The sequence below is a fragment of the Nanorana parkeri genome, unplaced genomic scaffold, assembly GCF_000935625.1.
Source record: "Nanorana parkeri isolate BGI_ZX_2015 unplaced genomic scaffold, ASM93562v1 scaffold531, whole genome shotgun sequence".
Lineage (NCBI taxonomy): Eukaryota > Metazoa > Chordata > Amphibia > Anura > Dicroglossidae > Nanorana > Nanorana parkeri.
Window position 1 is genome coordinate 643,862 of NW_017306799.1, and position 16,545 is coordinate 660,406.

The 16,545-nt window shown below is 41.6% G+C and overlaps 1 protein-coding gene across 3 annotated transcripts in view; it reads right to left on the bottom strand.

The window, feature by feature from the left end:
• The window catches only part of PCYT1A (phosphate cytidylyltransferase 1, choline, alpha), a 38,812-nt gene that overhangs the window by 3,746 nt on the left and 18,521 nt on the right, over positions 1-16,545 (bottom strand). For 2 of the 3 annotated variants that reach the window (XM_018561584.1, XM_018561585.1), the window contains 4 exons: positions 12,274-12,455; positions 3,076-3,175; positions 1,434-1,550; positions 713-864 (listed from right to left, as the gene is read on the bottom strand). In XM_018561584.1, the coding sequence (XP_018417086.1) occupies positions 713-864; positions 1,434-1,550; positions 3,076-3,175; positions 12,274-12,390 (486 nt within the window). In that variant the 5' untranslated portion in view covers positions 12,391-12,455. Of the gene's footprint in view, positions 1-712; positions 865-1,433; positions 1,551-3,075; positions 3,176-12,273; positions 12,463-16,545 lie in introns of all 3 variants that reach the window. The other variant, XM_018561586.1, reaches the window with a different exon arrangement.

Sequence of the window (16,545 nt, forward strand, 5' to 3'; positions counted from 1 at the left end):
TATATATCTATATATATATCTAGATATATATAGATATATATATATATATATAAAATATAAGAATAGAAATTAGGATTATTATTATTAGGACTTCTTCATGATGTATATTCTATGTATGCTGACCCATCTAGTTGGGTATATACTGTATGTTATTATTGATTTCATTCATTTATATAGTGCAGGCATTCCACAAAGCTTTACATAGAATGTTATGCCATCCATGATTGTCCCTACCGCCAAAGCAACATACAATTTAAATGGGTCCACTATAGTCACATCCTATAGGGTTATTGCTGCGTGGAAATCAATTAATGGATCAGTATGTGTTTTGGAGTGTCAACAAACTGAAGCAACCCATGTAAACACAAGGAAAAGGTAAAAACTTGGCTCGGGCAGAATCCTGCTGCAATAACAACTCATATCTGCAGTGCTGCAAAACTGCATTGGTAACTGCTAAGCCGCCATGATGCCCCATGCTGCAAAATGCTCTTGTTCATCAACATACACAATTACGGAAATTGTGTTTAACATGACAATTATACTTTTGCATCAACTGTGTTGGATGAAGAGGCAAATCAGTGAAGTGACCAAGTGTGCATTCACCTGCATGCAAATACTGTGGATATTCTTAAAACTGGTAATGGCTGATGGATCATGCCTGCTCCAACTATTAATTCAGAGAGGCAACCTTGTGGATTGGATCCTCTCTCACCCTGTGCTCCTCAAGGAATTCTGGGGTGAGCGTCCATGGTGCGTTCCTCGCCACCTCATCTACGTAGCGACAGTGCTGAACTGCATCATACCGTTCTTCCTCAGTCATCACTGTGAAGCCCTTCAGGTTATGTGTCAACTCATCACTACAGACTAGAAAAAGAAAAAAGTCATCCAATTAGATCGATTCATAGCACTACTAGAACACCATCATGCATAGGATGGGAACACATGAACATGTGATTAAACGCACATACAATGTGCTGACAGATGGGACATGTGACACGGAATGCTATATAAAAAGTGATAAGGGCTGAACAGTGAACCTCTAATGTACAGTTCTATGTGCTATTCATACAAAGCTGAATCAGGCCTACAAGTGTTAAAAAAGAAACTCTAGCAAGAAAAGTAAGTGTTGGCATGGAAGAGTCACAGTATTGATAAAATGCATTTTCCATATAAATTCAGGTGTAACCTGGTGCCAACCGATGTGCAGACACTTTGTATACTTTACTTCCAGAGGAAACGTAGGCATGTCTTTTCCTTTCACCTCTATGAGAGAAGCTTTTGTATACCTCATATAAGCCAAGCAAAGTCAGCAAAAAGCCTACAATGTTTCCTTGTGTGGTTACTAATTCAGCAAAATGATCAAAAATGTCCAACTCTCAGCAGCCACATAGGTCCCCCCTAAGCCGGCCTCCCCTGCCAAAGCCTTGCCTTACCTCCTACAATCAGGTATGTGTTAGGAAAGAGATTCTTTGCTTGCATTAAAGCTCGGGCATGTCCGGAGTGGAACAAGTCGAAGATACCGTCAGCATAAACCCTCACTGGTCTGTCAGCTGCAGAAACATAGAAAGAACACAAAATAATATTATGGGGCTTCCGTGCAAAAACCACATAGAACACTGGGGCAAAGAAAAGAGCTGTTGTTGCCCCTTTCAGATTTTATTATTGCAGTGCAGGTGAGAGAATTATTTTATGCTATAGAAATTTGCAATTTCTTTGCTCCAGCTTTCAGAAATAAGTCACAGGAATGTGAGTAGCTTAGCCAGAAGAGCCGAGAGCTGGCCCTGGGCCAAAGCACACATGGTTCCATTTGGTGGTCAGCCTGCCTGCCTGCCAGCCATAATACTGAGACAAACTCTCCCAAGATGGTGGACAGAGCACAGCATTGTGGATATTATCTGGCAATTGCAGGCTTTGATAGACAATAGCTGTATGAATCTGAACCTGAATCACCCAGCACCCCCATTACACACATTTGGCAGCAACACAAGTTACATCACTGATGCATCCCACCTGGCGACCAAGGCATGAGTTTAGCAACCTATCAGATTACTTACAGTACAGTCACAAGTAAAAACTGGTATCTGGTTTTGGGAGATCGCCTATGGGCTTGCGTACTCACAATGGTGGGCAGAGCTTCTGATGTCACTGAGCTGAGCTGGACAAACAGGTTTTTTTATCGCTTTATATATATTCTGTATTCATATACACACACACACCAAACCAATGATGGGCAACGCAACACTTTTATTAAAAGTAAAAACTGCCTGGGTGCACTCAAGGCAAATAGATACAAACAGTCCAGTGGAAGAGGCACTCACGGATCTTCTAATGAAGCAATATAGATACATTTATAGGTTGACATTTCCACAAGGCACGGTTTGAGAAAGAGAAGCAGTGAGAGAGACAGTATAGACATAGCTACCTACCTACCGCACACACACACACAATAAATTAAGTTAAAGCTGAAATGTTACCATGTTAGAACAATGTACTGCAAAGTAATATATCACTTAGAAAATTGTGAAATGCTCTTTTGTTGAGTAGCTGGGAAGTGTACAATGGAGGAGGAAATTACAAAACAGCCAAGCAGTGTATAGAGCTGCTGTAATGTAGCACTGCCAAGTTACTGCATTCTTCAGGCAATGGTGCTGCTGAACAAGTGAAGGTAGGCACTGTCACCTGACCTTATCACGTACACTTACATCTTTTGTGAAAATAAACAGATGTCTGCAAACTTAACACCTCAGAGTGCTGACAAATCTGACTTCTGTCACTGCAGTGTGTCCTGGAAGCCCCCATGATGAAATATTTTACCTACTGAAAAGCTGGACCTGACAAAAACCCCACAATGTGATGCAGGGCCTCAACAACCTATTGTGAGACAACCTACACTCCTCCATGGAATGAGCTGAAAGAATTTCTCAGCGTCATCATAGCTAAAACCTGGAATATACATACTCACTCAATTTGACATTGTTTTCCAAGCAAAGCAATAATGAGAAAGATCACAAAGCATCTATCATTGCGACCCTTGGCTGTCCCTACTTTACATACTGTAAAAATACAAACACTTACGTGGGGTTCCCCTTTTTGCTTCCTCCATTGTTACTCTTGTGTATGGCTTTTCATGGTCAATCAGCATTTCATCTGCAAACGGTGCAGGCTCGCACACACCCTGCAAATGATTAAGAAAACATTTGTATATTACTGCCCATCAGAAACAGTAGCAAATATAATGGCCACAGTGCAACTACAAAATGTGCCACCAGTTCTGGATTTTGTATCTGCTACACACATTGCAGTGGAAAATTGCAGAAGAAATGTGGCCTATTAGACGCTAAAGTGTTCCATTTGTTTAGGCCCGGTTCACACCTAGGAGTTTATGAGCAGTTGAAAAAGCGCTTTTAAACACCCAACACAAGAAATCCCATGATTTTCATAGGCCCCAGTTCACACCTGAGCAGCAAAATGCCAGCAGGGTAACCCCAAATGCGCAAAAAGGTACATGAGCTTCTTTGGGCAGTTTACAGCACATTTGTCCCCATAGACTTCAATAGAAACACCTGAAAACGCGCAGGAGAAGCATGGTGCACATTTTTGTGAACGTTTTTGCACGTTTGTACGCATGTTCGCCCATTGCCCGCAGTGTTTCTCAAGCTGGCAGTCCAAACGCACATAAAAATGTGCACAACGCGCATAAACATGCAAATAACCGCACGCTAAACACACGTGGAAAAAAAGCGCAAAACCGATGCTGCCTGGGCGTGAACCCGGCCATATAAGATCAGTGAAAACATCAAATAAACCGCAGTGTGTTGTTAATAATTTGTTTCATTTGGGTGCAGTTTCCTTTGTATGAAGTGAGCAACACCCAACCTTGTATTGAATGGACGCCAGACCAAAGTTCCATAGAGTCTTCTGTAATTCAATCACAGGTCTGAAACCTAAGTCATCACTTATTTGGTGTGGTCTGAAATCTTCTGTTGGACTGCAGTTACATAATGTGATCGGTAACTGTTGACAAAACTGGTACCCCCAAAATGTTTTGGCTGTTTTTCCTCTGCAATTGAACTAATAAAGTCATGTTGGACCTTTTCACCCACTTAGTCTGGCGCCCATTCAATATATATGTCTACATTCCAAGTTGCTTCTGGATAGTCACCGAGGGAAGACAACTGTTATGCCATTGGAGTTGCCTTACCAGAGCCAGTGAGCTTGCTTGGAAAGCTTTTGAACTGTTAAAGATTAAATATATTAATCTGAATATAGGACCTGAGATTATCTGTACCAGTTGAAGGTACCTCAAAACTAGGGTTGCACAGATACCAAGTACAGTACTCGGTACAAGTACGAGTACATGTACCGATACTTTTGAGCTCCAAAAGAAAAATTCAGAAATTAGGAGGCAGCTGTCATTTGTAAGGAGCACACGGAGCTCCTGGGATTTGGACATCTCTGTTTTAATGTACAATTTTGTTTTTATAACTATAAATAAAAGGGATGCACAGATACCAGTTTTGCGAGTACGAGTACTGGTACTTGCCGAGTACTTACAAGTACGAGTACTGATACATTTTTGTTTATTGTCATGTGACAGTTTTTCTAAAACAATACAGACTAATGATTTCAGGACAGTGGTGAAGCGCCAGAACCAGGTCCCAGCTGCAACCGCTGCAACCCTGGTAGTTCTCATGAAAATGCCAAGTATCTGCACTGGTACTCGAAAAGTATCTGTGCATCCCTACTCAAAACTAGCCTGACCACTGTCTGATCTTCTTGAAAACAAAAACGTATCAGGTGATTATGAAAAATCTCCGTGATTCGTTTTAAGGGAACAACTACAGTATCCCTTGTATGTCATATAGTTCTAGCTATTCTTTATTTCTGGATTCCAAGGCCCTTTATCACTGGCATTTCCCTACAATTCTGGAGTGGCAGGAAATACTCCCAAGGGCCATTATAGTCAGAGTGTCAGGATCCACCCGCATTATTCTAGAGAAACAAAATGAGAATCTAGCGGCATAGGCATGATGCGATTGTTACGGCCCCCAAAGGAATGCAGAGACAGGAACTACGGCATGAGGATATGTTAACATAAAGAGAATAAGGAAGCTGCTAAGTATCCCACTGATGTAAACTAAACACAATAATGAAAATCAAAGTCATCTTTAATTCCTGTGCTGCCGTGTTTCCTCATTTCCTACACTGTGCACAGTTATTAGGCAAGTGAGTGTTTTGACCAAATCACCATTTTTATGCATATTGTCCAAATCCAAGCTGTATAAACTTGAAGGCTTATTGGATTTAAGCATATCAGGTGATGTGTATTTGTGTAATGAGGGAGGGTATGGCCTTACAAGATCAACACCCTATATCAAGGTGTTCATAATAATTAGGCAGCTTCTTTTCCTCCAGCAAAATGAGCCAAAAAAAAAAAGAGATTTAACTGACTTGGAAAAGTCAAAATTGATAAAAAGTCTTTCAGAGGGATGCAGCACTCTTGAAAATGCTAAGAAATTTGGGCGTGATCACAGAACCATCAAACGATTTGTTGCAAATAGTTAACAGAGTCACAAGAAACGTGTTGAGAAAGAAAGATGCAAATGAACTGCCAAAGATTTGAGAGGAATCAAACGTGAAGCTACCAGGAACCCATTATCCTCCAGTGCTGTCATATTCCAGAACTGCAACCTACCTGGAGTGCACAGAAGTACAAGGTGTTCAGTGCTCAGAGACATGGTCAAGGTAAGGAGGGCTGAAACCCGACCACCACTGAACAAGACACACAAGTTAAAACGTCAAGACTGGGCCAAGAAATATCTGAAGACAGATTTCTCAAAGGTTTCATGGGCTGATGAGATGAGTGACTCTCGACGGTCCAGATAGATGGGCCCATGGCTGGATCAGTAACGGGCACAGAGCTCCACTTCGACGCCAGCAAGGTGGAGGTGGGGTACTGGTATGGGCTGGTATTATTAAAGATGAGCTATTTGGACCTTTTCGGGTTGAAGATGGACTCAAACTCAACTCCCAAACCTACTGCCAGTTTTTAGAAGACACTTTCTTCAAGCGGTAGAACAGCAAAAAGTCTGCAGCTTTCAAGAAGACCATGATATGTATGCAGGACAATGCTCCATCGCATGCATCAAAGTACTCCACAGCGTGGCTAGCCAGTAAAGGCCTTAAAGATGAAAGAATAATGACATGGCCCCCTTCCTCACTTGACCTAAACCCTATTGAGAACTTGTGGGCTCTTCTAAAAAACGGGAGATTTACGGTGAAGGAAAACCGAACACCTCTCGGAACAGTGTCTGGGAGGCTGTGGTGGTTGCTGCACAAAAAGTTGATAATCAGCAGATGAAGAAACGGACAGACTGCATGGATCGAAGGCTTATGACTGTTATTGGCTATATTGGGCACTGATTTTGTTTTTGAAAATGTCAGAAATGTTTATTTGTAAATTGTGAGTTGTTTGTTTATTATTCTCACTTTAACAGATGAAAACAAACAAGTGAGATGGGGACATTTCCCTTTTCCATGTAGTTGCATAATAATCCTGCACACTAATAGTTGCCCAATAATTGTGCACACCCAGGTATTCTCCTGAGAAAGCCAAAACCTCACTTTTACTTTCTTAAATATTCAGGTTTCTCAACCTTTTGGATTGACCGAGAGCACTGGAGTTGTTCAATCATGAAATGAATCCTCAAAAATACAACTTGTCTAATAATTGCGCAGTGTCCACGTTCTGCTTAGGGTTAAAGGGAAATATTTGGGAGAAGTAGCGCACAAGACAGTGCAAAACGTTCTCTAGTTTTGAGGCTGAAAATCGACACACCATCAGAATGGTTATATGGAAGGGGTAGCCAACCTTGGCTGTAGTGATACTACAAATCCCATCATGCCCATACCTCTGGGAGTCATGAGTGTGGCTGCGAGAGTCTTGCAATGCCTCATGAGACTTCTGGTTCCACATTAGCTGGAGTGCCCAGGTTGCCTACCCCTGTTATATGGTAAAGATTATTTTGTCAAATAGTTCCTGTTTCAGAGTAAGTAAGGAGATTTCAGAACAGAACTATGTAGACAATCTGCTTTTGTGTGGGAACATGAATAATCTATTGTAAACTCATGCAGAGAAACAAAATGAGGATTATTTGTTTACATTTAAACATTATTGTGTTGGCAGCTAGCTGCTGCATTTATTAAAACCAAGATCACATGCTGAGGTTTTGACAAAAGGCTTTTAGTTTCCTATGGAAAAGAACTGACCCAGCCTAACACAGGATGAATATGGTGAAATACAAAAGGTAAAAGATTTAGTTAATAAACAATTACTTTTTTTTTATTCATGACTAGGCAGGTTAAATCTAAGGAACATTAAAAAGGAGCTATTAGCTTAGGTTAAAGAAGTGGGGGATCCCCACCTGGCTTCCTGATTAGCCGGGGGGGCGTGTAAAGACTCGCCACCCAGTTGCCCGATTAGCAGGGAAGCCGTCCCCATACTTCTCGTCACTAGGTGACGAGAAAGCATGGAGCCAGCTTTCTGGCCAATCAGGAAGCCGGGTGCCGCTTAAAGGAGAACTATGAGGTGAGTGCTTTTCACTCACCTCATAGTTCTAGCCGACCTGTGACAATGAAACTATGACAGGTCGGCTCAGTAGATCGGGAGGTGAGCGAACACATATCGACGTTCGCTCACTTCTCGATCCTGTCACGGCTCTCTGCCGTGACAGGGGAGGGGCCGGATTCCCCCCTCCATCCGCCAGCGCTGACTGGCGGAACGGACGGGGGAGGGTACAGCTGGCTCTGCCTCTAGATAGCCAGAGCCAGCTGTCACTCACGCAGCTGGGCGGATCCAGACATAATTGTCGGGATCCACTTCAGCGTCTCAGTATACCGCTAGCAGCTGCTCGCGGTATACTGCGGCATCTCAGTATACCGCGAGCTACAAGTCGCGGTATACTGAGTTTAGGGTGACGGGAGGACGCTAGTTTGTGTCCTCCCGTTACCCTAAGGAGAACTATGGGGAAAAGACTTAACCCCATAGTTCTCCTTTAATGACGTGGAGCGAGCATGAAGCCGGTTCCCAGCCAATCAAAAAGCCGGGCGTCGCTGCCTTACACAGCGCCCGGCTTCCTGATTGACCAGCTTCCAGACCAATCAGGAAGCCGGGCAGCGTGTAATGACTTGCTGCCCTTCTTCCTGGTACCGGAAGTATCGAGCTAGGCATCGGAGCATTTGGGCGAGTACAGGTACGTGCCCAAATGCTCGGTATCGGTGCATTCCTAACAAATATTATCTACATAAAGTTACCCAAATCCAATATATTCCACTACAGTGGACCTTCAAGGGTCCAGGGAAATCCTTAAACTGAAATATTTACACTTCCTCTTTATTTAGCCAAGTTACTCAGACAGTGGTGTGCTCATTTATAATATTAAAGGACGAAATGTTTGAAATTCCAATTGTGACTGCTTTTTTATAGTTAAAAGGTGATGTGGTAATAATTACCTACATATCATTTATACTCGGTTTCAATTTACAATTTAAATGGGTCAGATCTCACGCCTGCCAAAACAGAGCGTTCTTCCTGAATGGGCCCAAATCGTTGAAGAAATGCTCAGTGACAAAACTGAAAAGCCACACATGCATGGTGGAATAACAACCGTGTGCTGCATTAAGATCAATGTACAAGGTTACATCTGTCACATGTGACACTGCTGTCCCTGGTCATCTGTACTGCACTTTTGGGCGATTCTTCCCTAACCACTGAAAGACTATGAGCCAATGACAGGATATTTCATGTACATACTTCCCCATCTAAAGTTTCTAATGCTCACATTTTTGTTTATCAACTTCTCTTTTTATTTATTCATGACCCTCATAAACGTTTAACTGTTCAGTGTCAAGCTCCCTTTATATTTTGCTAAAAAGAATGAAGTTGGTGCAGATGAGATTGTAGTATAGCTGCTTCAATCCATTTGATACCTTTCCTCGTTTTTTTCTACCAGTACAAATGACAGTTTCCCCTTTAAAAGGAGAACTACCACAGCGGGGTATTTTTAGTCACAATTGCATCTTATTTAAGGTTCCCCCATGCAGAGAAGTCATTGTCCCGACGATTCATGTTATACCATTAGATGACTGACACAGAAATGAGGAAGACTAAAGAAAATAAAAAAGCAGCAGCCATGCACTGCCACCTGGTGGACAATATTGATATTGCAGATTACGAATGAATACATACCTAGTGAGTCACTGATCTGGAACATACATGCAGCTAGTGAAATGTGAACTCTCATTCTGCATGTTTGTTCTAGGTCAGTAATTCACTATGTAGTGAACCTAGGAACTGGATGACAGGCTTGGAGATTGCACCATTAACACTAAAATAGCAAGGCAGGCTCCCCTATTTTCATTCTCACACATTCCATTTAAGCAAAGGGAATAAATAGGTTATATTACTCTACACATCCACTTTTAATAATCACGTATGCAGACTGTCCTTTAGGCTTAGTAGTGCTATAGAGTGGTTGTGCTTTACTGATCCTTTTCTTCAGGACAAAATCTACCTGTCAGGTCTGCCTGGCTGAAAACAACATACTCTGTCTGAGATTTTATCTTGGCAATTGTTGATCATGGAGGTTGCACAGTGGAAATGAAATGCAGGCAGAAAGTAGGGAAAATACCTACAAGCTTGTATATGTAATGATGTACTGGAATACCACAGCAAGCATGTAGAAACATGAAAGCCATATAAAAAGATAATCATTGCTTAGAGCAAATAATACTACCTTTGTGGTACTAGCAAAATAAATGCCACCATATTTAGTCGGTTGTTCTACACCAAATGTATGTTTCTTTAAAGGAAACACTTTGAATTGCAAGATATAAATAGTGCATGCACGCAAAACTATGGGGTCTGTTTATAAATGTTTTCACACAAGATTCAGACAACTCCATGCAAGATCCACAGGTTTTCGAATTGGATTTGATTGAAAAATGTAGGGTGAAAGTTGTGTGAAAACATTTATAGATACCTATGTGTCTTGTGTCTTTTCCAGCTGGTCCCTCACCTGCTGTGCAGGACCTTAGATTCTCCTATGACCTATTGGCTACAGCTTTGCTGGCTGCATATTTCAGAGTTACTTAAATGGGGAAAAAGGGGGAATGGGTAGAAGCGGTGTTTAAAAGGAGAGTGCCACACCCCTGGTTTTAGGTTGCAAAAAGAGGGTATTTTGGAGATTGGGGTTTTTTAGGCACTCGAGACAATAGTTTGATATAAAAATTAGAACTTTTATTCAATACATGATTAAAAAGACGAGCTCATATTTATAAAAAAAGAGAGAAAGCCGATTCAAGGAGAACACCAACAAGCTCCACCAGAATCCTGAATTATGACTAATTGTAGTCACATAAATAAATTATTAAATTCATGCAAACAGATTTTTAATTGTAGGTCGCACCCCCTACATTCTGGTTGGCATAGCCTAGTTGACTAGACAGCCGAGAAGTTTAATCATAGTATTTGACATCGAATCAAGATGGAACAAAAGATATTGTTGGGTGTTTGCGACCATCCATTACCTCTAATTGTATTTGGTATGGCCCTTGGAAAAAAGTGATTGTTAGATACAGTTGGTTCAAGGTTGCTATCCTAACAATGGTTTATAGTCTCTTTGTCGAGTCAACTGGCCATGTCAACCATTAACAGTCATTAGTGCGTTGCTGCATTTTATATTGTATACAGAGTCTCAGAGAGGTATAGTCTCGCAGTTTTTTGATTCAGGAGATTGGGGCTGGTGGAGTAGCGACGACGCGTTTCACGTGTTACCACGCGAAACTCAGGTCTGAGGGTGTTCAGTCCCCGGATGAGCCAGCGGATGCCCTCGTAGAGTATTGTCAAATATTTGAAGAGATTTCGAGAGTTTTTTCAAAAAGTTTTTAACTTTCGTCCAGACAGTGGAATGAGTCAGTCAAGATAACCGCATCTGTATCTTGTACAATTGTCCGGCAAGCCCTGCTCGGATATACAGCGATGGCCTCTCATGGAATGAATTATTAGACACACATGCAGGGTCCCAACAAGAATGTACAAGATACAGATGCGGTTATCTTGACTGACTCATTCCACTGTCTGGACGAAAGTTAAAAACTTTTTGAAAAAACTCTCGAAATTTCTTAGTATGCATATTTTGTATCTGGCATTTTCAGTGTTTGCATTAAAAAGACACTTTAGTTCTGCATTATTAAAGCACCATTTGCCCTAAAATAGGGAAACAATTATTATTGTATAATTATGTTTTGAGCACCAGATGAAAACCCAAATCAAATGTATTGCCATTAGAACGGTCTATGAATGAAGCATTATTTTCTTTGTGTTGAGCAGGCTGGATAATAACAGTCGCCAGATTTTTCTCTGCAATTTTGGTCACGTACTGATACAAATGAGAAAACGTGTCTGTTTGTTGCTTGGCGCAACATAGAGCTTTGGCCCTAGGGGTCTTTGAAGTAATGTCTTTGTCCAAAACTGTTAAAGAAGAACTATAAGGTCAGTGTTTTTCCCCATAGTTTTCCTAAGGGTCACGGGAGGACAAAAACTAGCGTCCTCCCGTCACCCAAAGCTTAGTATACCGCAAGCTACATCTCGCGGTATACTAAGACCGCCGCAGCCGGGACGGATCCCGACATTACTGTCAAGATCCACCCAGCTGTGTGATTGACAGCTGGCTCTGCCTATCTAGAGGTAGAGCCAGCTGTACCGGCCCCCTCCCCCCATCCTTTCCGCCAGTCAGCACTGGAGGGTCGGAGCGAGGAGGGGGGAATCCCTGAGTGACAGTCACGGCTCTCTGCAGGGAGAGGATCGATAAGTGAGCGAGCGACAGTATGTGTTCGCTCACTTCCCAATCTATTGAGCCGACGTGTGACAGTTTCATTGTCACACGTCGGCTCGAACTATGAGGTTGAGTGAAAATCATTCACCTCATAGTTCTCCTTTAAGTGACACTGAAGAATATCTCCAGAGAGGAACAGATATTTTGTGTCATTGTAATCATTATCAGAAATTTGTTTGCTGTGCTGCCTTTTTGCTTTGACATGCTGCCATAGTGATCATGGGTTAGGATGCTGATGGCGTGTTTTCAATACAGGAAGCCCAGGAGTAGTAAAAAAAAAAAAAAAAAAAAACCCATAATGAACTGACTAACTGAAATTCCAGTATGATGAAAACTAAGGAGATATGTGAGCCACAGAACACAACCCCCAATTACTAACCGTCATATATCGGGGAACCTTTCTAAGCACCGATTCTTCATCTGTTGTTCCATTGGATCCTTCAACATCTTTTCTTCTCTTGCGGGAGATGAGCTTTGTTGTGTTCTGAGACTCCATTAGTGTGATGGGAGGGTGTGACTTGTAGGAGGTTTAAATAAATATTTCATATGTTTTCTGGTTTCCTAAAGAGAAAAAACAGATCTTCAAACCAATTCACACAGTTATTATAAATATTCAGCCCTTATATTCTGCACAAATATGACAGACTATGATATATAATTCAATGTCAGTGATGTTTGGTGTATAGGGCATGAGAAACACAATTGGAAATAAGCTTTGTGAGACTCAACAGAAAGTCATTTCTTAATTGCATCTGGGATTTGACATGCGGGGCAAAACTATTGGTTCACAGGCTACCAAATACTCACCTTTGCCACTCCGTTCGACTCCTGGGAAGAAGCTGCTCTGTGTAATCCATGCGTTGCTGCAGTTGTAATTTACACAGGGCTATAAACTCTCCCCATATAGTATACGACAGGATTATTAGCCCCGGGATATCACGTGGAATGATTCATATGCCCTTTCATACCTGTAAAGACCATGCAGACTGAATGGAACAGCAGGAGAGGAAAGGAAAGGGTAGTATGTGCTGAGGAGAGAGGGGAGGGGGATTGACACTAACTTGTTTCTTTGACCTACACAAACAAATTGCACCTTTGCTTTAAAGCCTAACTCCAGCTTAGAAAAAAACAAAGCAAAATGTTACCAGTTCCTGGCAGCTTCTGAAAATAAAAAAGCAGCCCCAGCTGAGATGCAGCACTGTGTCATTCAAATCTTCCTGTGAGCCCAGGGCATCAAGGTTCTTCCCTCCACCCTGAACCCAAGGGAAGGCTGCAGATAAGTCCTTAAATGATGCCAATCTCTGCAGCAGTCAGAGCCAGAGAACCCACTGCCAGAGAAGAAAAGAATAAAGAGTGCCTGTGATGTCATCAGGCAAGGCTAAAGACACTTAGAAAAAGGTATGCAAACAGATTTTTTTTCTTGGTTGTGGGGGTGCTTCATGAGGTGGGGTGGTGGGCTACAAAAGAAGGGGAGCCCAAGCCTGGAGATGGGCTTAAACGTAAAAGCAAAAAAATGTTAGATCAATAGTATTTGCCTAAAATTTTTTTTTTTATATATATATATTTTTTTTTAAAGACAAGACATTCTGTGATTGGAGGAGGAGAGGAGGGGGTGGAGATGTGACATCATCGCTGGAGATGTGACATCATCGCTCCTCCTCCAATCACAAAAAAAATGAAACATAACAAAAATGTCTTGTATTATTTGTATTTGTATTATGCCCGGAGCACTGCACAACTCAGGTTGCTCTTCCCCTTTTCAGTGCCCGGAAGCTGGGTGTTGTGTGCAGGAGATGGTGCGCTGCAAGGTAAGATTTTCTTACTTTGCAGTGGCCCTCTGTACACAACACCCTTTGCAGTGCGTAAACTATCAGTTTGCCAAGTAATGGTGCAGTGCAAAATTCAGCTTTGAGCTGAGGTTTCTCTGCATATTGTACTCTGATCATGCTAAGCAACACTGCCTATAAAGGTCATCAAGTGGTTAATAAAGCAGGAAAAGGTTGGACCCTTCGTTTTTACTGCTCTCTGAGGCCCCATTGAGAAGACTACCCCTTATTTTCTATGCCAATGTTGTCACTATTCTCACGATATCTGTAAGTACACTGATAATTTTTGTTTGTCTTAGAGAAGATGATATCAATGAACTGTAAGCCCTCACGGGTAGGGCCCTCCTTACCATCTTGTCTTCCTTATATTGTAAAGCGCTGCACAAACTGTTTGCCTATCAGTTTGCCTGGAGTGTGGCTTTAAAAATAAAGAACACAATAAGTAATGGTGCAGTGCAAAATTCAGCTTTGAGCTGAGGTTTCTCTGCATATTGTACTCTGATCATGCTAAGCAACACTGCCTATAAAGCAAATAATACACCCTGTAAACCTGTGTATGCCCAGCCAACATTTTTGTTGTTAGATAGGGTGGGGAAGGACACCAGTCAAGTTTTTACTTCTGTCCAGTGTTCGGTTATGTAAAGATTTCTCCTCACTGAGGCTGGATTCACACTGCTCCAGGTGCATTCAGCGTAGGTGTTATCAGGCCCATATAGTTTCCCTTTCACACCAAACTGCATCACATGTGAACCAGCCACATACAAAATAATGGGGTTTCTACTTGCAATGTATCTTCATGCTGCAGAAATGCCGGAGTTTTGCTCTTACTTCCACCAGGCAGGAGGAGATGGAAATCTACTACAGGGACACTGGCAGGAATATAAAATAACGCTAGCCAAAACGTCTTTTTACCTACTTGCCATCCGCCCACTGTTTCTGCACTTTCGGACGGCTGTCCACTCCCGGAGGGATCATGCAAATACACTTCTTTTTTTTTTCCTTTTAGCTTGCCTGCTTCCCGTAGTGCAGTCACAAGCAATCAAGTTTAAACACACTGTCCATTGGACAGTGCAGATTAAACAAATTGGTGCTGAGCCAGCAAAAATCGGCTCTGTTCTGTGTGATCGCTGTGACCAATCACAGCAGATCACTGAATGGAAACATTGTTGCTGTTCCCAGCGATATCTCCTCATCTCTCACTCATGTTCGTTCATGAGAGGAGAGGAGACAGCGACAACCATTTCAAACAATACTTTGTTATCCAGCACATTCTAGCAGACATTTATGAAGAAAGATTATTTATGTGCAATGTTTCATAGCTTAACATAGGGAAAACAGGTTATTTTTAAACTTTTCAGTAATTTTTCCTTAATATAGTAAAAAAGAAAAAACTCAGGGGTGATTAAATACCATCAAAAGAAAGCTCTATCTGACCCCCCAAAAAATATATAAAATTCATTTCGGTTTAGTGTTGCATGGCTGAATAAATGTCAAATTACAACAGCGCTGAACACTGAAAAATGCCCTGGACAGGAAGGGGGTTTATCACCCCGGTCATCAAGTGGTTAATACAGGAAAAAATAAAAACCCAGGTGGTGATTAAATACCGCCAAAAGAAAGTTCCATCTGTCCCCAAAAAAATTATATAAATTCATTTTGGTACAGTGTTGCATGACAAAATAATTGTCAGTCAAAGTACAACAGCGCTAAATACTGAAAAATGGCCTGGACAGGAAGGGGGTTTAACACCCCGGTCATCAAGTGGTTAATAAAGCAGGAAAAGGTTGGACCCTTCGTTTTTACTGCTCTCTGAGGCCCCATTGAGAAGACTACCCCTTATTTTCTATGCCAATGTTGTCACTATTCTCACGATATCTGTAAGTACACTGATAATTTTTGTTTGTCTTAGAGAAGATGATATCAATGAACTGTAAGCCCTCACGGGTAGGGCCCTCCTTACCATCTTGTCTTCCTTATATTGTAAAGCGCTGCACAAACTGTTGGCGCTATATAAATCCTGTATAATAATAATAATAATAATAATAATAATAATAAATGAAGCATGATTTTCCTAAGCTAGAGTGAATATGTGAAACCAATTCCACCAACACCTGTGGACCATAATTATAGCTGAGCCAAAAGAACACAGAGTTCATGTGTGACTGGAGTGGTATGTACTCAGTGAGATGGGCAGTGTGCCCTCTAATGACATCTCACATTTCAGGCTGGACTTGGCATTACAAATCAGAATAGCTGGAAGCTGCAAAAGGCCTCGTATTCTAACAGTGTTAGAGGAATATACTCTCTAGTTTCCAGCTAAATTATCACTAGATGCTTGGTAAACATCATCCTCTGATATGGTTTTCCTATTGACAGAACAAATTCCCTCGCCGATATCATCAATTTGTATATGAGCTGAAACACACAATTCCAAAACAAGAAGGAATGCTGGATTTCTGTCCGTTTCACTAGGGAACAGCTTGTAAAGGAAAGCATGTGCAATTCTAGAATTACCTGCTACAGGAATAAAACTCATGTTTGGAAGAGACACCATAGAGCATGCCTAGGCAAATGGTCCCAAAATCTATTATCCTTAGAATATAGGAGCTCCCTTCCCCCGCACTACCCTCCATAAAAGATACGGTTAAAGCTGCTCCACTATGGTTTAAGGCAGTGGTTCTCAACCTGTGCAACCTCGGGACCCACATTTTTCCTTGGTCATTAAGTCGTGACCCAAAAATGATTCATTTCTGAGACATTTTCATTTATTACACAAAACAACTTGTGCACGATTCAGCAACGTGTATATATTTATATATATATAT